At 43.7% G+C, this 21,702-nt stretch overlaps 1 protein-coding gene across 1 annotated transcript in view; it reads left to right on the forward strand.

Annotated features, from left to right (window-relative positions):
* Nucleotides 1-21,702, forward strand: part of COL19A1 (collagen type XIX alpha 1 chain) — a 345,729-nt gene that overhangs the window by 145,579 nt on the left and 178,448 nt on the right. Inside the window, exon 12 of the mRNA XM_043510441.1 lies at nucleotides 1,934-1,987. Coding sequence (XP_043366376.1) covers nucleotides 1,934-1,987 — 54 coding nt within the window. The remainder of the gene's footprint in view (nucleotides 1-1,933; nucleotides 1,988-21,702) is intronic.

The following is a 21,702-nucleotide window of genomic DNA, read 5'->3' on the forward strand; positions in this document are numbered from 1 at the left end:
TATTATTAGATTAAATGCCTTCTGTTACTGCCACTGGAGGAATAGCGTTGAATCAGGGTCGTGTCACAAATGGAATTAGTTGATCTCAGTTCTATAGCATATAGGTAATAGAATTATGAAGATTATACTGACATAATGAATAGGCTTTGCTCAGGCCAATGTAGTCCCCTTGAGACAACACAGATTCAGTGCACTGCTGTTCTCTTTCTTTGGTTGACATGAAGGATTTGATCTTCAGTACAGCCTATCCCCGTGGTTTTGTGAGAATTATTCTTCTTTCTTGCAAAGCTCAGTCTAGCTGCATTTACTGAGCAGTTTAGCTTTGTTGGTTCTAGAAACCAATCTCTCATTAATTAGGCTGCTTAAGCAGAAATCTCTGTCACTCCTAATGGAACCTGTATTAAGGGGAATGGAATGGTAGACAAGAGTTTGTAAAGAACTGAATCTCTTTCTTCTAACTTTAAAATAATAATGCATTGTGTAATTAAGAGTTCATATGGGAATATGTGAACTAACCTATATCCTTCTAGTCTACAGAATCCTTCGTGCTGCATTTTCCTTTCTAGTCTCAAAATAAAGGTATATCTATAAGCATTGTACTTAAAATAAATATTTTAAAGATGTGAACTGTTTTTTTAGGTGACATCGAAGAGCCATACAGCATTACAGATTAAAGGCAAAAAAACCCTAAAAGCATCTAGTAATTTGTAGGACATTTCTCTCATACAGTGATGTAAAACATGAACTCAGAATAGTCATTCCTAAGAACCATTTCTTTTCCCAATATGTTAAATTATAGGAAAATTTTATGTTACATGCAGGTTAATTGTGTTACTGCAAAGAGTTATATTAACAACATTATGGACATTACTCTCAATGGGAAGTATTATATGGGAGCATTCCTGTTATTATTCCTGTTTAATATCTATATTATGGTAACATCCGGATGCCTCTATCAGGATAGTGCCCCTATTGTACCAAGCGCTGTACAGCTATGTGTGAAAACACTACCCGTGTCCTGAAGAACATGTACTCTAAGAGAGAGTAAAACGTGCCTTTTTACATCACCAGTATTTGTTATACTTACAGAAATAAGTGGAAGTCTAATAAACTGTTCAAATTCATTTTAAATTGATTAGCTATCCTATGATTATCCATGGAAAATAAAATGTTATGCTAAAAAGAATATAATCCCAATCTTTGGTTTTAAGTTAAACTTCAGATCATATTCCAGTAACAGATTCACATCAACATACGGAGTTCATTTCCTTTTGGAACTTACAGTATAAATATTTAAGACCACATGTGGTGCTAGTGATAATTGTCATGGCAAGCCATTCTGACAGGGATATGTGGAGTGATTGTAAATACGTATTCTCCATCTTAATGTAACTTTCTACTTTTTGAATTGTTTCTTGGCACACAGTTAACAAATATCAAATTGAAATAATAAACTAGAGTTTTCACATGGGGTGGAGGAGGAAGTAAATTATTTCAGTCATATAGGAACTTTCTTATACATTTCTTAGTCAAACTCAGTATCAGAATACACTATTTCAGCTGGCAGAGAGAGAGTGTCAGTCCCCAGACCTCTAACAGATGGCTGTCTCGTGGAGTAATTTTGTCTGTTTCTATTAAACTTCCATCCATCTGCATTTTTGTGAGTGCAACATTTCAAACATAAATACTTAGTTGGTGTTCAATGCCTCTTGTGAAGTACTGAGCATTAGCTCCCCAGTTGCAGGGTCAGGCTCTTAATTTGGATGAAACACCTCTTGAAGTGTCAGGAATAGTTTTCCTATGCTGTCAGCAATAGATATATTGTACTGTATATAGAGCACAGTAATGAATGATGATGTTTTTCCCATAATGCAGTTTTCCAACTGAAAATGATATTTGTTCATAAAACTAAAATATATACTCTTCCTCCTAGGGTGAGAAGGGAGATAAAGGAGAACCAGGACCTGAAGGCATTCATGGAAAAGATGTAAGTTCAATGATAACAACAGACTATAATTTATAATTTTTTATGCTTAAGTATAAATAGCTTACATTATAAATTACATCCTCCAATAGAAAGCAGAAGATAAAATTGCTAGTTTAGGGAATACACATGCTGCGTTGAAAAGTAACAATGGATTTCCACTATAATTCTTTGACTGTCTTCCATTCTAAAACTTTCTTGATTAACTGTTAAAAAAGGAGAGAGAGAGATTAGTGTCTAGGATGCCTAGGTGTCTAGCTCCTGTCTGTGACCTCCTAGGCTAAGGTCAACATAGGTTAGGTCCTGATTCTGCCAGGTATCAATTCTGCAAATGTAGAGAGCCTGTAATGGGTGTTGATGGCACTCAGCATGTCACAGAAAGCTGTCAAGTATGTTGGAGGAGCTGAACCTGAATGTATAGATTCTGTTGAAAACTAGAAACATTATCATGATCATTAGTTAGCAAAACATCTTTGCATTTTGGAATGCATCCGATGAAGTGAGCTGTAGCTCACGAAAGCTTATGCTCTAATAAATTTGTTAGTCTCTAAGGTGCCACGGGTACTCCTTTTCTTTTTGCGAATACAGACTAACACGGCTGCTACTCTGAAACAAAACATCTTTAGCCACTTTGCCAGTGGGAGATTCAGCTCCTGATGCCAAAATACTTTTGATATTGTATGTCGTGTTTGCTAATAGCTGTGAACAATGAGTATCATTCATTGCATTGAAGCCTGACATGCAGTTTATAGCTTTTTAAATATGCATCCCATTTATGGCACTCTTTCTTTTTTATATGGTGTATATTCTTTGCTGAAAAGGTTTGGGTTTTTTTCCTTATATTAGGGAGCTATATTTTTACACCACATATCCAGTTTTTCTGAAGCCCAGCCTCTCCCACAATTCTTGATATCTGGGCTGCTCTTGTCTCTCTTGCATAATGACAGGTTTCATCAGGCCGTGTTAGTCTGTATCCGCAAAAAGAAAAGGAGTACTTGTGGCACCTTAGAGACTAACAAATTTATTTGAGCATAAGTATCCGATGAAGTGAGCTGTAGTTCATGAAAGCTTATGCTCAAATAAATTTGTTAGTCTCTAAGGTGCCACAAGTCCTCCTTTTCTTCTTGTCTGTCTGCAACTCATGGAGGCAGAACACCCCCCCTCAGTGCTTGCTTGCTTCCAGTTTCTCTGCCTCCATGGCAGCATGCGGATGCTGGTTTTTACAGTTCCTGCCTTCACATCTGCCTAAGGGGGCCTTTTTTGGTCCGAATTCAGAGCAGTGGTGCGCAGTGATCTCTCTCCTGCATCAGGTCGTTTTTTTAGCCAGCTGTTACATCCCTCAAAGCCTCAGCTGCAGCGCCTCCTTGTTGGCTCCTCTGCACCTTTCCAGGTATGGTAGAGCAGCCTAAAAAGCACTAAATGAAATCCAAATGGTGCTCCATCATGAGACTGCCCTCCTATGCTTGAGTGAGTTATGCCCTGCTTGCACCCAGTCTTCCATCTCTAACTGTTTGGTGCTGGGGCTATGAGTCGGATAGGCATGTGGATTCCCTTACCCAGAGCCGATGTAACCACTAGGTGAACTAGGCGAACAAGATTTGGGGGCGCCAAAAAGCAAGCCAGCTTGGCAAGGAAACAGGCTGCTGCCTCAACTCAGCCTCCACGCTCAGCCCCAGTGGGGGGCATGGAGAGTGCGTTCACTTCCCCCCTGCCCCCCAAGAACAAAAGAGCCTTGCGCGGCGGTGGAAGAGGACACCAGTGCGTTGGCCAAGGTAAGCATTTCCCCACAGCTTGGGCACCTGCTGGTCCTCGCTCCCCTCGTGTGTGGGCAGCTGGAGAGGACGGCAGCTCGCAGAGCTGAACTGCCCCGGTGCCCCCTCCCTGCCCCCAGCCTCTGTCAGTGGGGGAATGGTCCGAGCTGCCCTGGGTGGGGGCTTTCTGCAAACCGGGACCCAGGCGGGGACAGAGGAACAAAGCCAGAGAGACACTGTGCCCCAAAGAGAGATCAGGGCTAAAGGGAAATGTGGAGCTACACTAATGGCTTCAAATGCAAATAGTGATTGATTGGCTTCAACTATGTGGTATTGGAGAGAGAGAGAGAGGAGCGTAGGGCAAGCAGGGACCAGCAGTACTTCCTAGCTGAGTTGTGTATTTTTCAGCTTCTACATGTCTCTGGGAAGTTCTAATACACCACGTGTCTAATCTCACAGTTAAACCATTGGGTGAAACAAGATGGGAAAGTCGAATCGATGCCTTGAAACCTCTTTGCTATCAGCTTGGTGACATCTATGATGCTCTGATAGAGATCTATGATGACACTACTACAGGATCATCTGGCAGTACGTCACGAGTTGATACAAAGGATCTTGCAAAAGCCATTGCTAGTTTCAAGTTTCTTGTTTCTCTTGTTGTGTGGTATGACATATTCATGGGAGCCATGCTTTCTGGAGAGAAACTATACAAGATAGACATGGCTGCAAAATCTAAAGAGTGCCTTCCAATGCCACACCATGCCTTTGAGAGAGAACAGAACAGCCTCCAGACAAAAGCATTCCTTTCAGCTTTCATCCTCACAGAAATATCAGTGAAGATACAGCAGGTTCTCCAGAGAAAAGCTGTGGAACCATAGCTCGGGAGGAAAGCCCCAAGAGAACCCTGTCTCCACCCAGAAATGACACTCGGGGGCAAGATTTCCCACTTCCTGGAGTAAAGAGTTGCTTTGACCATGGACTAGTGGGTCAGGAAGGTAGTGTGTCTGGGATACTCCCTCAAGTTACCAGCTCCACCCCATGCATTTTTCATCCAGTCTCCCATCTCAAATGAACAAGTAGAGCATGGTCTAATCCAGAATGAGATTTCTCATCTCCTGGATATGGAAGTAATAGAGAGCATTCCCTTAGAATAAAGATTCTCAGGGTTCTGCTCCATCTACTTTTTCATTTAGAAGCATACGGGGGACTCCAAACCATTCTAGATCTTTAAAGATTCAACAAGTGGATTAAAAAAACAAAGTTCCAGATGGAGACCCTAACCTCTATGGTGTCATCCCTATTAGAAGGGGATTTTCTGAATGCAGTGGATCAGCCGGATGCATACCTCTGGATCCCTATCAGACCATGCCATCCCATTTACAAAGATGTTGATGGTAATCATATTCAGACTCCCATCACAGGATGACATCTTAATCAGAGCTACATCCCCAAGAGTGGGACACAGGGCTACATACCTGACCTTGAATCTCTTGCAGTCACATGACTTTATTATCAAAATCAAGAAAAGGTCCTTGATTCCTTCTGCCCAAATAACTCACTCGGAAATAGACATAGACACCTTAATAGCAAGGATGTATCCATCTCTAGAGCGGATCCGGAAGATTCTTGACCTCCTCATGTTGTTTTGAAACTGCAAGAGGCCTACTGAGCGCCGAGCCTTCAATTGCTAGTTCCCCTAGTACTATGCCTAGGGATCACTTCACGAGCACAATCACACATTAGGCTTCTTCAAGGCTTTATCTTAAATGTATGGAACTACTCCCCAGAACATAAGAAAGATCAAGTGATGGTTCTGGAGTGGGTGATCAACTCCTTAAAATGGTGTTCAGCCCAGGGCAATGTCTATGAGGGCATACCCATATGCCTTCCAAATCCTCGTGATCCTCACAGCCGATGCCAGCCTGGAGGTCTGGGGAGTGCACCTGGGGTCCCAAACAGCTCAAGGCACCTAGAACCTGGAAAAAAAGACCCATAGTATAAACCTCCTAAAACCAATAGTGATCGAGCTGATGCTACTAGGATTGCAGCCCAGCCTAGAGGGGAGCCACGTCCTGATTCAAACAACATAACCACAGTCATATATGTGAACAACCAAGGGGAACAAGAACCCAGCAATTCATGTTGAAGCAGTGGAAATCATGCAGTAGGCAGAGCATTTTCTCTTCTCCCTCAGGGTAGTTCACATAATGGGAAATCTGAACCAGAAGGCAGACTGACAGCAGGCACATGGTAAACAACTCCAAGTGGTGCCTGAATCAGGAAGTTCTTGAGTTAATTGTTCAGCTGGTTGGCCTGCCCTCAACTGACTTATTCATGAACCACATGAATGTGAAGAGACCAAAGTACTTCACCAGGGAAGTGGAACCCAGATTCATTGAAACGGATGCTCTATCACACAGATGGCTTTAAGGCATTCTTTGTGCGTGTCCACCCTTCACATTACTAGGAAAGGTGATCCAGAAAACAAGAGGAGAATAGGCAACAGTAATATTGGTAACCCCACTTTTACCAAGGAGACCTCATTTTCTGACCTGATAAAGCTGAAACTGGAATTGCCACTACAGCTCCCAAAGGGATAAGACATCCTGACACAAGGTCCTCTGCTTCATTCAGATCTGAACGGGGTGCATCTAAAGTCTGACTATTGAAAGTGAAGTGTTAGTATTATAGGGTCTCTCCTACAAAGTCATCAGAACACTTCTTTCTTCTGGAAGAGTATCAACTTTGAAAGTATTCAGAGTAGCAGCCATGTTAGTCTGTATCCGCAAAAAGAAAAGGAGGACTTGTGGCACCTTAGAGACTAACAAATTTATTTGAGCATAAGTTTTCGTGAACTACAGCTCACTTCATTGGATGCATTTAGTGGAAAATACAGTCGGGAGATTTATATACACACAGAACATGAAACAATGGGTGTTACCAAACACACTGGAACGAGAGTGATCAGATAAGATGAGCTATTACTAGCTGGAGAGTGGGGGGGGGGAGAAAACCTTTTGTAGTGATAATTAAGGTGGGCCATTTCCAGCAGTTGACAAGAATGTCTGAGGAACAGTGAGGGGAATAAACATGGGGAAATAGTTTTACTTTGTTTAATGACCCATCCACTCCCGGTCTCTATTCAAGCCTAAATTAAATGTATCCAGTTTGCAAATTAATTCCAATTCAGCAGTCTCTCATTGGAGTCTGTTTTTGAAGTTTTTTTGTTGAAGTATTGCCACTTTTAGGTCGGTGATCGAGTGACCAAAGAGATTGAAGTGTTCTCCAACTGGTTTTTGAATGTTATAATTCTTGACGTCTGATTTGTGTCCATTCATTCTTTTACATAAAGACTGTCCAGTTTGGCCAATGTACATGGCAGAAGGGCATTGCTGGCACATGATGGCATATATCACATTGATAGATGTGCAGGTGAACGAGCCTCTGATAGTGTGGCTGACGTAATTAGGCCCTATGACGGTGTCCCCGAATAGATATGTGGACACAGTGGGCATCGGGCTTTGTTGCAAGGATAGGTTTTTGGGTTAGTGGTTCTGTTGTGTGGTTGCTGGTGAGTATTTGCTTCACGTTGGGGGGCTGTCTGTAAGCAAGGACTGGCCTGTCTCCCAAGATCTGTGAGAGTGATGGGTCATCCTTCAGGATAGGTTGTAGATCCTTGATGATACATTGGAGAGGTTTTAGTTGGGGGCTGAAGGTGATGGCTAATGGTGTTATGTTATTTCCTTTGTTGGGCCTGTCGTGTAGTAGGTGACTTCTGGGTACTCTTCTGGCTCTGTCAATATGTTTCTTCACTTCAGCAGGTGGGTATTATAGTTGTAAGAACACTTTGAAAGTAGTATACTCATTTATTTGGACCAGGTTTGTGGCTGGTGCCAGGATCAAAAGCAAACCCTTGAAATCCAGGAATTCCAGCTATCTTGGATTTTTCCAAGAGTCTTCAGCAAAGATCTCCAACCCAACACCATTGCACGTCATGTGTCTGCTCTTATTCATGTGATATTCCCAAGATCCGCAGATACTCTGGCAGAGAACCCCCAGATAGCCAAATTCCTTAGGACAGTCCAGTTTGCCAACCTGGTGATTAGACTTCTTTTTTTCAAGTGGGACTCCACTTGTACTAAGAGCCATGACAAACCATCCCTTTGAACCACTGACATCAATGTCAGCATTTTATTTCAGAGTAAGAGCCGTGTTAGTCTGTATTCGCAAAAAGAAAAGGAGTACTTGTGGCACCTTAGAGACTAACAAATTTATTAGAGCATAAGCTTTCGTGAGCTAGAGCTCACTTCATCGGACGCATCCGATGAAGTGAGCTGTAGCTCATGAAAGCTTATACTCTAATAAATTTGTTAGTCTCTAAGGTGCCACAAGTACTCCTTTAGCATTTTATTTATCCATCAAAACTTGCTTTCTGATAGCTATCACATCCACCAGGCTAGTGTCAGAGGTTGTGGCTTTCTTTATGCAGGAACCTTACTGCATGTTTCATGAGGACAAGGTGGTGCTCAGAATTCCAGAATCCTTTATCTTGAAGGTGCACTCTTCTTCCTGTGCTTCCGAAGAGGTGGCTTTACCTTCATTCTGTTCAAGGCCACAGCATCCCATTGAGTAGAGATGGCATGCCTTAGATGGCAGAAGGGCTTGGAAAATTTACCTCAGACATACAGAGTCCATGAGATCAGTTGTCCTGATTGTATCCTTCCATCCAAAATGCCAAGGACTCAGAGCTTTCAACTCCTCTATGGCTAGGTAGATTAGACTATGCATTGTGGAAGAGTACAAGGCATTGGGGATTCCAGTTTCAGAAGGTGTCAGGGCACACTCCACACTATCCATTGTGACCTCATGGGCAGAAAGAGCTAATGCATCCACAGTGGAAATTTTTAAGCCTCTTGATCAAGTGCTACCATCTTCATTAAGCACTACAGTGTGGACTCCTCTCCTCTGTAGAGACTTCTTTTGGCAGGAATGTGCTGCAAGCAGTGACCCAGAAATGATTTTCCCCTTTGAGCAAATATTATAGATGGTTAGGGATACCATTTTTCCCTTTTCTGACCTTTTCTATAACCCTTTCTCCATCGGTTCACTGCTCGCTACTTCCCAGACATCAAGAATTGTGGGAGACACCAGGCTGCAGAATTGGAAATTTCTTAGTGATGATTTCCTTTTTGCTAGCAGTGGTTCCCACAGTTCTAACCACCCTGGATGGCTCATGAGTTAAGGGTCAAAAGTTAAGTGGAATCATCACCATATGAGCATCTTCCGTGGTCTAATGTACATACTTACTTTGTTATCTCTGGAATATTAATTAATGATGTTATGTAAGTTTTATAGCTTGGAAATAACTCATCTGGAAGCAAGCAGGCGCTGAGGCCAGATGGTGGGGCTCCAAACCTCAGATCCACATCTGTGAGCTGCAGAGGGCGGAGAGCAACCCAGACATCCAAAATTGTGGGAGATGCTGGTATTAGAAAGGTTTCAGAGTAGCAGCCGTGTTAGTCTGTATTCGCAAAAAGAAAGGAGTACTTGTGGCACCTTAGAGACTACAAATTTATTTGAGCATAAGCTTTCGTGAGCTACAGCTCACTTCATCGGAAGTGGAAAATACAGTAGGGAGATGATTTATATACACAGAGAACATGTAACAATTGGTGTTATCATACACACTGTAAGGAGAGTGATCACTTAAGATGAGCTATTACCAGCAGGAGGGGGGCTGGGTGAGAGGAAGAAAATCTTTTGTAGTGATAATCAAGGTGGGTCATTTCCAGCAGTTGACAAGAACATCTGAGGAACAGTGAGGGGGAGAGGGGGAAATAACATGGGGAAATCATTTTACTTTGTTTAATGACCCATCCACTACCAGTCTCTCTTCAAGCCTAAGTTAATTGTATCCAGTTTGCAAATTAATTCCAATTCAGCAGTCTCTCATTGGAGTCTGTTTTTGAAGTTTTTTGTTGAAGAATAGCCACTCTTAGGTCTGTAATCGAGTGACTAGAGAGATTGAAGTGTTCTCCGACTGGTTTTTGAATGTTATCATTCTTGACTTGTGATTTGTGTCCATTGATTCTTTTACATAGAGACTGTCCAGTTTGACCAATGTACATGGCAGAAGGGCATTGCTGGCACATGATGGCATATATCACATTGGTAGATGTGCAGGTGAACGAGCCTCTGATAGTGTGGCTGATGTGATTAGGCCCTATGATGGTGTCCCCTGAATAGATATGTGGACAGAGTTGGCAACGGGCTTTGTTGCAAGGATAGGTTCCTGGGTTAGTGGTTCTGCTGTGTGGTGTGTTGTTGCTGGTGAGTATTTGCTTCACGTTGGGGGGCTGTCTGTACGCAAGGACTGGCCTGTCTCCCAAGATCTGTGAGAGTGATGGGTCATCCTTCAGGATAGGTTGTAGATCCTTGATGATGCGTTGGAGAGGTTATAGTTGGGGGCTGAAGGTGATGGCTAGTGGTGTTATGTTATTTCCTTTGTTGGGCCTGTCGTGTAGTAGGTAACTTCTGGGTACTCTTCCGGCTCTGTCAATCTGTTTCCTCACTTCAGCAGGTGGGTATTGTATTTGTAAGAATGCTTGATAGAGATCTTGTAGGTGTTTGTCTCTGTCTGAGGGGTTGGAGCAAATGCGGTTGAATTGTAGAGCTTGGCTGTAGACAATGGATTGTGTGGTGTGATCTGGGTGAAAGCTGGAGGCATGTAGGTAGGAATACTGTTCCTGACAGCTTGTAATCCATCTTTGTGCGGAATGTTGGTTTAGAGGGCTTCTACATCCATAGTGGCCAGGACGATGTTTTCAGGAAGATCACCGATGGATTGTAGTTTCGTCAGGAAGTCAGTGGTGTCTCGAAGATAGCTGGAAGTGCTGGTAGCGTAGGGCCTGAGGAGGAAGTCTACATAGCCAGACAATCTTGCTGTCAGGGTGCCAATGCCTGAGATGATGGGGCATCCAGGATTTCCAGGTTTATGGATCTTGGGTAGCAGATAGAATACCCCAGGTCGGGATTCCGGGGTGTGTCTGTGCGGATTTGTTCTTGTGCTTTTTCAGGGAGTTTCTTGAGCAAATGTTGTAGTTTCTTTTGGTAACCCTCAGTGGGATCAGAGGGTAATGGCTTGTAGAAAGTGGTGTTGGAGAGCTGCCTAGTAGCCTCTTGTTCATATTCCGACCTATTCATGATTACGATAGCACCTCCTTTGTCAGCCTTTTTGATTATGATGTCAGAGTTGTTTCTGAGGCTGTGGATGACATTGTGTTCTACACGGCTGAGGTTATGGGGCAAGTGATGCTCTTTTCCACAATTTCAGCCTGTGCACGTCAGCGGAAGCACTCTATGTAGAAGTCCAGTCTGTTATTTCGACCTGAGTCCACCCAGAATCCTTCTTTTTCTAGTTTTGGTAGGAAGGTCTCTGTGGGTTAGTATGTTGTTCAGAGGTGTGTTGGAAATATTCCTTGAGTCGCAGACGTCGAAAATAGGATTCTAGGTCACCATAGAACTGTATCATGTTCGTGGGGGTGGAGGGGCAGAAGAAGAGGCCCCGAGATAGGACAGATTCTTCTGCTGAGCTAAGAGGATAGTTGGATAGATTAACAATATTGCTGGGTGGGTTAAGGGAACCATTTTTGTGGCCCCTTGTGGCATGTAGTAGTTTAGATAGTTTAGTGTCCTTTTTCTTTTGTAGAGAAGCAAAGTCTGTGTTGTAAATGGCTTGTCTAGTTTTTGTAAAGTCCAGCCACGAGGAAGTTTGTGTGGAAGGTTGTTTTTTTATGAGAGTATTCAGTTTTGAGAGCTCATTCTTAATTTTTCCCTGTTTGCTGTAGAGGATGTTGATCAGGTGGTTCCACAGTTTCTTTGAGAGTGTGTGGCACAAGCTGTGAGCATAGTTCATCTTCCAACCTGTTCATGATGACGACAGCACCTCCTTTGTCAGCCTTTGTCAGACTGACAGAGCCAGAAGAGTACCCAGAAGTCACCTACTACAGGACAGGCCCAACAAAGAAAATAACAAAACGCCACTAGCCATCACCTTCAGCCCCCAACTCAAACCTCTCCAACAAATCGTCAAGGATCTACAACCTATCCTGAAGGACGACCCATCACTCCCACAGATCTTGGGAGACAGGCCAGTCCTTGCTTACAGACAGCCCCCCAACGTGAAGCAAATACTCACCAGCAACCACACAACAGAACCACTAACCCAGGAACCTATCCTTGCAACAAAGCCCGATGCCCACATATCTATTCGGGGACACCGTCATAGGGCCTAATTACGTCAGCCACACTATCAGAGGCTCGTTCACCTGCACATCTATCAATGTGATATATGCCATCATGTGCCAGCAATGCCCTTCTGCCATGTACATTGGTCAAACTGGACAGTCTCTACGTAAAAGAATAAATGGACACAAATCAGATGTCAAGAATTATAACATTCAAAAACCAGTCGGAGAACACTTCAGTCTTTCTGGTCACTCGATTACAGACCTAAGAGTGGCACTTCTTCAACAAAAAAACTTCAAAAACAGACTCCAATGAGAGACTGCTGGATTGGAATTAATTTGCAAACTGGATACAACTAATTTAGGCTTGAATAGAGACCGGGAGTGGATGGGTCATTAAAGAAAGTAAAACTATTTCCCCATGTTTATTCCCCTCACTGTTCCTCAGACATTCTTGTCAACTGCTGGAAATGGCCCACCTTAATTATCACTACAAAAGGTTTTCTCTCCCCCCCCCCCCACTCTCCAGCTAGTAATAGCTCATCTTATCTGATCACTCTCATTCCAGTGTGTTTGGTAACACCCATTGTTTCATGTTCTCTGTGTATATAAATCTCCCCACTGTATTTTCCACTAAATGCATCTGATGAAGTGAGCTGTAGCTCACGGAAGCTTATGCTCAAATAAATTTGTTAGTCTCTAAGGTGCCACAAGTACTCCTTTTCTTTTTGATATTAGAAAGGAAATTAAGAATAAGAAATGTTATGATTTTTGGCTAATAGTGCATATCATCTATTTGAAAATGTATACTGCACATTTAGCTGAACATACATTTTAGGGATTCAAAGATGTAATTTCTTATAGCTTGCTTGTCTATAAAGGTGAACTGTATACTTCTGCCCTGCATACATATATGCTTACAGCCTGGAAAAACACATTTGTGTTTCTTTCCATAGCACTGGAGACATTTCTGAGTTAGTTCTCACATGATCTCTATTACTACACAGGATCTTGTTCCGTAATCCTTTTAGGGTGAGTAAGGTATACTATGTATCTGGTGAACTCTGAGACAGGTTTGCACTGGGGTAGTATGAATGTGTATAGTATTAAATCTTTATATTTTGAATATTTCAATCAAGTGAGCTGCTTATGTGTCAAAATGTGGTAGATTATCAACACAGGAACTTCAAAAACTATCTCAGAAAAATATACTTTTGATGTCATATTACACAAGACAATAATACCCGAAGTTACTTGGAAACATCATATGATTATTTTTAACACTTAAATAAGATGCTTTGGATTCAATTATGAGCATGCTAAGAGATGCCAGTCATTGGGCTTAAACTTAAAGGGCTGTATACCTTGTGTCTCCATTGCTATCAGTGTCTCGCAAACTCATTCCACAAAGTGAAATGCATCATCTAATATTTCTGAAATAATCACATTAATCTGCTTACACTAGTGTAATTTGTAGTGCTGATAAAGAGAGATTGAAAACACACACAGCCAGTGGAATCAGCCACAGGCACTGGCTTTCTCCTTTCCCCAGGGGTACTCTGCCCCAGGCCTTGCCCCTACTCCACTCCTACCCCTTCCCTCGCCCCGCCTCTTCCTGCCCCCGCTCCGCCCAAGACCCCATCCCCACTCTACCCTATATTGCAAAATCAGCTACTGCACAAACTACTTGATTTTGTGTCATGGTGTGAACCCCAGGCATCACAGGTAATATCTTTTTCTTCTTCAAGTAGTGTCCTTGTGGGTGCTTCATACTCGAGGTGCGCATGCGTCTCTTGAGCCCTTGACAGGAGATTTCTAATTAGCAGTACCTGTTTGGCCCGTATAACGTGCCCTATGCCTCCTGGCGGCAGATACTGAGCCTACATAGGGTTGCATGGGCAAACCACCCCCAGTTGCTTCTGTACCGCCTCTACCTAAGACAGAACATTAGCATGTCTTCTTGGAGCGTACTCTGTTTTTCTCTTTACTTTTAGTAAAGTTAGTTCAGTTAGCATTGTTGTTAGACTTCGTATAGTGAGTTTAGATGAGAGAGCTGTTTTCCCTCTCTTTTCCCTAAGGAGATTTGTTTTTGCCTGGTGGGGTAGGCCTACTTTCCCAGGCTTCAAATGTTGCCTGTCTTGCCAAGAGGCCATATCAATGAGCAATGAACACTCCAAGTGTGTCCACTGCCTGGGAGAGTCTCTTATCTTCCAAAAGTGCTCTTTTTGTGTAGCCCTTAAGTCCAGGACTAGAGAGAATAGGGAGATAAAGTTCAGACTGTTAATAATCGAACATTCCCTGCAACCATTTTCTGAACCATATATCTATCTCTGGACAGTCCCAGTGACCCGTTAGTGCTGGGACCTGCTTCCTCTAAGAAAGGGAAGACTTTGGAGCACTTTGGGAAGACTCTCAAAAAGAAGAACTTGGACTCTTTATCTAAGGAGCCAGCTCCAAAAAGACAAGGTCCTTAGAGCTGCAGGGAGAGGAAACACAACACCTGTACCCTCCATTAGTAAGGGGAGGCACAGATTACCATTGAGCTCAGCCCTGTTGTCAGCACCGAAGCATTCCACTCAGCCATTGGTGCAGTTACACACCTTAACCCATGGTATTGATGCAAATAGCTCAGCTGGGGGTGCCTGTACAAGCTGTACTCTTGCTAATGAGCAAACACGACAAGCCTGCAGAACACTCAGCATTCCTGGTACTGTCATCTCCAGCCACGGCAACTTTGGCTACGGTGTCAGTCTGGGGCCCTTTCTGATCCATCAAGAGTTCTGGTATTCAAGGGATCTCTTGGTGTTGAATGAACAAGAGCCCCATTGTTATCAGGTACCAAGCACTTCATGGTACTGAGATCTCAGTCTCTGAGTGGCCTCTCCCTGGCACAGGACTCTACTCCATCCTCATTGATATGCCCCACCACCATGGGATGATGTGGAGGAAGAAGAGGATTCCCAGTTGGTCTCCTCAATTTCTTGTCAAGGGTTATCCTACATACCTCTTTGGGAATCTGCCTTCATGAAGGGAGGACTTTGTGGCAAATCAAGCATGGTGGAACCAGCCCTGTATGCTATCCCTTCTCCCTTATGGACCTCCACAGTGGCCATATTGAGATGTGTGGGCTACCTATCGGCAATAGTTCAATAAACCATCGGTACTGTTCCAGCAGCAGACCTGGGTTCCACATCCACCCTCTACCCCTCCAAGTTAGGAGGAGACATTTGAGGAGTCAGAAGTCATAGTTAATGAGGAAGTCACCCTGGAAACTCCCATTTTACCATTGACAGTTGAGGCGCTTATGCTTCCCCCTCCTCCCGTTGCTGATGACTTTAGGCAATTCCAAGACCTCATTAGAGGGAATGCTCTGTGGATCCCTCTTGAGGAGGTCAGAGAGCAGCAACACATGCTGCTTGACATTTTGTAGTCAGCAACACTCTCCAGAGTGGCACTACCCATTAATGAGGCTCTCCTGGATCATGCCAAGATGATATGGCAGACACTGGCCACTATTCCATCAACATGCAAAAGGGCAGACAAGAAGTATTAGGTGCCCCCTAAAGACTGTGGCTTCTTGTTTTCCTATCCCCCACCTACCTCCTTTGTGGTGGATGTTGTGACTGAATGGGGTAGATGGCACTTTTCCAGGGATACCTCCTATGACAAGGACCAAAAGTGACTATAACCGTGGACAAAAGTCTTCTCATCTGCAACCGTGCAGTTCTGGATCATGAACTATCAGGTGCTCATTGTTAAATATACCTTCATAAATTACAGCAAGCTCATGGCCGTTGTTAAACATCTGCCTGCAGGAAACCATTCTATTCTATGTTGCTGAGGGTCAGCTGTTGGCCAAAATGGCTCTTCAAGCATCCTTGAACACTGCAGTTACTGCTGCCAGGTCCCTGTCCATGGTGGTAGTTGTATGCAGGGCGTCCTGGCTTCAGGTTTTGGGGTTTCCAAGAGCGGTCCAAAATACATCAGAGACCTCCCCTTTGATGGTCACAGAGTCTTTTTGTAGACCACAAATGATTCTCTGCACGTGCTTAAGGACTCCAGGGTGACCCTATGTTTCTTGGGCATCTATATATGAACAAGAAGAGTTTCAGTAAGTTACAGGCTTCCCCAAGATCATATCCTGCTCAATTCTTTGGGTACCAAAGACCTGTGGAAACCCCCAGAAAGATGCAGAAGTTTCAGAGGAGGAGGGCGGCCCAGCCTCCCTCCTTGACCACTTGGGTGTCATCCAAACAGCACTTTTGATGGGTTGGTCAAGCCGCTCCTCTGGCTTTACAGTTGCACCCTTTAGCCCACCTCCTTCCCTTTGGGGACAACCTTGTCCATTTCCACCTGGCTTGGGAGCAGATCTCCACAGACCAATGGGTCTTGGAGGTCATAATATCAGGTTTCAGAGTAGCAGTCGTGTTAGTCTGTATTCGCAAAAAGAAAAGGAGTACTTGTGGCACCTTAGAGACTAACAAATTTATTTGAGCATAAGCTTTCGTGAGCTACAGCTCACTTCATCAGATGCATTTGGTGGAAAATACAGAGGGGAGATTGATATACACACACACACAGAGAACATGAAACAATGGGTTTTATCATACACACTGTAAGGAGAGTGATCACTTAAGATGAGCCATCACCAGCAGCAGTGGGGGGAGGGAGGAAAACCTTTCATGGTGACAAATAAGGTAGGCTATTTCCAGCAGTTAACAAGAACATCTGAGGAACAGTGGGGGGTGGGATGGGGGGAGAAATAACATGGGGAAATAGTTTTACTTCGTGTAATGACTCATCCATTCCCAATCTCTATTCAAGCCTAAGTTAAATGTATCCAGTTTGCAAATTAATTCCAATTCCACAGTCTCTCGTTGGAGTCTGTTTTTGAAATTTTTTTGTTGAAGAATAGCCACCCTCAGATCTGTAATCGAGTGACCGGAGAGATTGAAGTGTTCTCTAACTGGTTTTTGAATGTTATAATTCTTGATGTCTGATTTGTGTCCATTTATTCTTTTACGTAGAGACTGTCCAGTTTGACCAATGTACATGGCAGAGGGGCATTGCTGGCACATGATGGCATATATCACATTGGTAGATGTGCAGGTGAACGAGCCTCTGATAGGTTTCAGAGTAGCAGCCATGTTAGTCTGTATTCGCAAAAAGAAAAGCAGTACTTCTGGCACCATTTGTTAGTCTCTAAGGTGCCACAAGTACTGCTTTTCTTTTTGAGCCTCTGATAGTGTGGCTGATGTGATTAGGCCCTATGATGGTGTCCCCGAATAGATATGTGGGCAGAGTTGGCAACGGGCTTTGTTGCAAGGATGGGTTCCTGGGTTAGTGGTTCTGTTGTTTGGTGTGTGGTTGCTGGTGAGTATTTGCTTCAGATTGGGGGGCTGTCTGGCTATACCATCCAATTTTTGACTGTGACACATGGCCAGAAAGGCTTAAGTATCCTGCAGGATAAATGACCCAAATTCAATCTTTAGGAAGATATTGGAAGATGATGTTTGTGTTTTTTGTGTGTTTACTTATCTATCGTTAGAGGTTGACAGTGTAAATCAAACAGTTGCAGTCTATTCTGTATTCTGCTAATTCAGAGATCAAAAGGAGAACTTAACATTTAAATGAACTGTAAATATAGTGATATCACTGTATTGATCGCTCTTTGAAATGCATAGCCAATCACCTGCAAATGGTGGAAAAGCAAACAATTGCCTTATGTTAACCTGTGTAGCTAATTACTGGTGATTCTTAGGAAATAGGTTTACTTCAAAGTCTCAATGATTGCCTATTGTTCACCTAAGGACGCTGTGCTGTCAAGAGAAGGCCTAGAACTGTATAAAGACCCTTGGGACCTGATCCTTTCATCTCAGATCTGCTTGATGCGTTATGCAGGGGAATCTTGAGTCATAAGACTGAGATCTCCAGTGCAATCTGGTTTCAGAGTAGCAGCCATGCTAGTCTGTATTTGCAAAAAGAAAAGGAGTACTTGTGGCACCTTAGAGACTAACAAATTTTTTAGAGCATAAGCTTTCGTGAGCTGCAGCATGCATCCGATGAAGTGAGCTGTAGCTCACGAAAGCTAATGCTCAAATACATTTGTTAGTCTCTAAAGTGCCACAAGTACTTCTTTTCTTTTAGTCCTATCTGGGTCACCCTGGATATGAACATTGGACTGAATCTATGGACTAATTCGACTAACCATTTGCAACTCCAAAGCTCACTATCTCTACCGTGAAACTGATCTCAATCTGTATTCGTGTCTGTATGTATACTGATCTTTTAACCAATATTCTCTCTCTTCTTTTTTAATAAATTTTAGTTTAGTTAATAAGAATTGGCTGTAAGCGTGTATTTGGGTAAGATCTGGAATATTCATTAACGTGGGAGGTAATGTGTCTTATCCTTTGGTATTGGTAGAATTTTCATATTTGACTTGGCTGTCTGGGAGGGAGCCCAAAGGCTGGGTTACTTTTAATGAAACTGTGTTTTGGCTTCTGGGTAACCAGTAAGGTATTATAGAAATTGTTATGTGTTTGCTTGGTAAATCTAAGTATAGGGATATCCACCAGCTTTGGGGATTGTCTGCTTGTAGCATGGCACGCACTTGCCACCAAGGCACCTCCTGCTGGCTAGTCCAGGAATTAGCTCATCTCAGCCTTGGAGTGCCTCCTGCTTGCACCCTACCCGTACCTGCTTCCTCATCAATCTCCACCACTGTACTTCAGGTACTTCAGGCCCCCTTATCTTGGGATACTGCCCTGCAGCAGCATCCCCACGCTCTGGGTCTCCCCTCCCAGGGGAACCTCCTCCCCTTGTGCCCACCTTGCCTTAGTGGTTACTGCTAGTCATCATCTAGTCCCCTTTCTCTGGCCACTCATCATTGGCAAGGGGGTTGGACCTGCTACCTTTCTAGCCCAGCTATCTCCCTGCAGCCCCAGTACCTCCTTAGGCCTTCCTGCCAGGCATCAGCTCCACCTGTCCCTTCCCCAGCACTGCTCTAACGAAGGTACCCTGTCTCTCCCAGGAAGCTAGGTCCTTCTCACTCCAGGGCTGGAGTGAGACTCACTCGGCTCCTTACTCACAGCCCTCTTATCAGGGCCAGCTGTGCCCTTATTGAGCTGGCCCCACCTGTGGCCAGCTACCTAGCCAGCCTTGCTCAGCTGCTCTCATTCCTTTTATCCCAGGAGCGGACTAACTCCCCCGCTACACTACTCCATTCTTTGCAGTTTGCTCTAATTGAGTAACCTCAGTGTGGCCCCCGGGGACCCTGGTCACAGACATTCACTCCCTTCTAACCTCTTCCCCGTCCCTCTGCAGCAACTCCTCTTACCAAGGAAGAACAGAGATTGGAGGCTGATCTTAGATAGCTGAACAACTTTGTGAAGCCATGAATGTTGAAGGTAAGATCCTCTTCCTCTGGAGCAGGAATTATAGTAACTCATAACTATAATTCCTGCGTATAGGAATTATACATATAGTAACTCATAACTATAATTCCTATATGCAAGAATTATAGTTATGAGTTACTATAATTCCTGCTCCAGAGGAATTAGAGGAAGGGGATTGGTTTTATTTCCTTGACCTGCATACACCTTCTTCCATATTGCCATTCATACATCGTGTAGGAAATACCTAGGATTTACTGGTTTCAGAGCAGCAGCCATGTTAGTCTGTATCCTCAAAAAGAAAAGGAGTACTTGTGGCACCTTAGAGACTAACAAATGTATTTGAGCATAAGCTTTCGTGAGCTACAGCTCACTTCATTGGATGCATGCTGTATCTGACGAAAGCTTATGCTCAAATACATTTGTTAGTCTCTAAGGTGCCACAAGTACTCCTTTTCTTTTCTAGGATTTACTGTGGGCCAAAATTACTTCCAGTACCAAGTGCTTCCCTTTGGCCTATCTTCGGCCCCAAGTGTGTTGTTGAAGGTTTGAGCAGTCGTGATATCTTACCTTCAATAGGAAGTGGTTCTCATCTTCCTGTGTTTCAACGACTGGCTTCTCAAAGGCTGCTCTTTCTAGGCAGTGGAGTTATCCATTGAAAGGCCCTTGCTCTGTTCTGAGAGTTGGGCCTACAACTAAAAGTAAAGAAGTCCAGATTAGTACCAGTGCACGGAATTCAGCTCATAGGAGTGTACTTGGACTCTCAGGCAGCCAGAGCGTACCTCCCTTAAGACAGATTTATGACTCTGTCAGAACTGGTAAGGACAATTCAGGGAAGCCCTCAGATATCAATAGGGAACTGTTTTCAGCTCTCTGGCCATATGATAGCATCACCTTTGTGACCAGTCATGCAAGCTTACATCTCCACTGTTTCCAAGGTTGGTTGAGAACTGCTTATTCCCTGATCAGATACTTCTTGTTCAGGCCGGGGGCAGATGCCTTGCATGTCAAGAACTCCCTGAACTAATGGAAAGGTAAATTGCATATCTGTGCAGGCATACCTTTCTGCCACCCAACCCCATCAGTGACTAACAACCGATGCATCCATATTGGGGTGGGGAACCCACTTCGGTGTCCTCACAGATGGTTGGCCCATGAAATAAGTCTCCACATCAACCTGTAGGAACTCGGAGAGGTCAGGAATACTTGTCTCCATTTCCTGCCCTTCATCAGGAGCAGAGTGATCAGGATCTTGACAGACAACATGTCCTGCATGTTTTACATCAACAAGCAGCACAGAGCAAAATCACCCTCCTTGTGTGCCGAAGTTATAAAGCTCTGGAACTGATGCATAGCCAACCAGATCCAGATTTCATAGCCTACTTTCTAGACATCCAAAACACCACTGCTGATGCCCTCAGCCCTCTCCTATGACTGTGTATGGGAGCTGGTAGACAGCTATTTAGCAAGCTGTACAATTGTTTATTTTTTTTACCCTTCCTTACCTGTAGAGAAGTGTGCTGGCTGGCAGATCATTGGGATGTTAAAGAGCTGTAGTGAAGCTCAGGAGAAAACTTTGTTCATGCCTCTTTTCTGTCTCAGTCTCTCCTTTGTTCTTTGGCTTTTCTCTACTCAACCTGTTCTCTATGGTTGGTCCCAATGACTTGTGGAACTGTGTATTTTCCAGTTTCAGATAATAACCAAAATTGCTGAGTAAATCGTTCTCAAAACTGTTACCGAAACTTTTCACTAAGAGGAGCTACAGCAGTATTTCTCAAAAAACTAAATCATTAGTCTTTCCTGATTTGGTACCAAAGCATCCCTAAATATGGCATGATTTTCCATGGCAGGCTGTTGCTAGGTAGCTCTTCAGGTGGTTTTTTTGCTTTTCTTAAATTTAAAACAAAATTACAAATCTGGCTGCTGCCTTTTGCCTCCAATACATGATAGGTTTTGTTTAATGTATGTGTGTGTGTGTACATGAAGTGACAGGCAGTTTGAAGTATACAGGAAATAAAGGCCCTCTTTGAAGGGATAAAAGAAAATGTGTTTTCCACAGACGAGTGTTTCCCACAGTTCTGGACATGTGGGCTGCTTTCCTCTCTCAGCAGCTTCAGAGGCAGATCGGCATTTTGGCTCCCCATGCTCAGGCCATGCCCCCCTGTGCTCCCGTTTGCTACCAGATTCTCTGCCTCTGTGGGAGCAGATTCAAGCAGTTTATATTCCTCCCAGCCTTTCTTTGCACTTTGAGCTGTTTCTGCCCAGGTTTTGGGCGGAGGGGGCAGTGTTCTCCCTTTCTGACATTTCTCTTCCTCCCTGGGGCAGTT

The sequence above is a fragment of the Dermochelys coriacea genome, chromosome 3 (assembly GCF_009764565.3).
Source record: "Dermochelys coriacea isolate rDerCor1 chromosome 3, rDerCor1.pri.v4, whole genome shotgun sequence".
Lineage (NCBI taxonomy): Eukaryota > Metazoa > Chordata > Testudines > Dermochelyidae > Dermochelys > Dermochelys coriacea.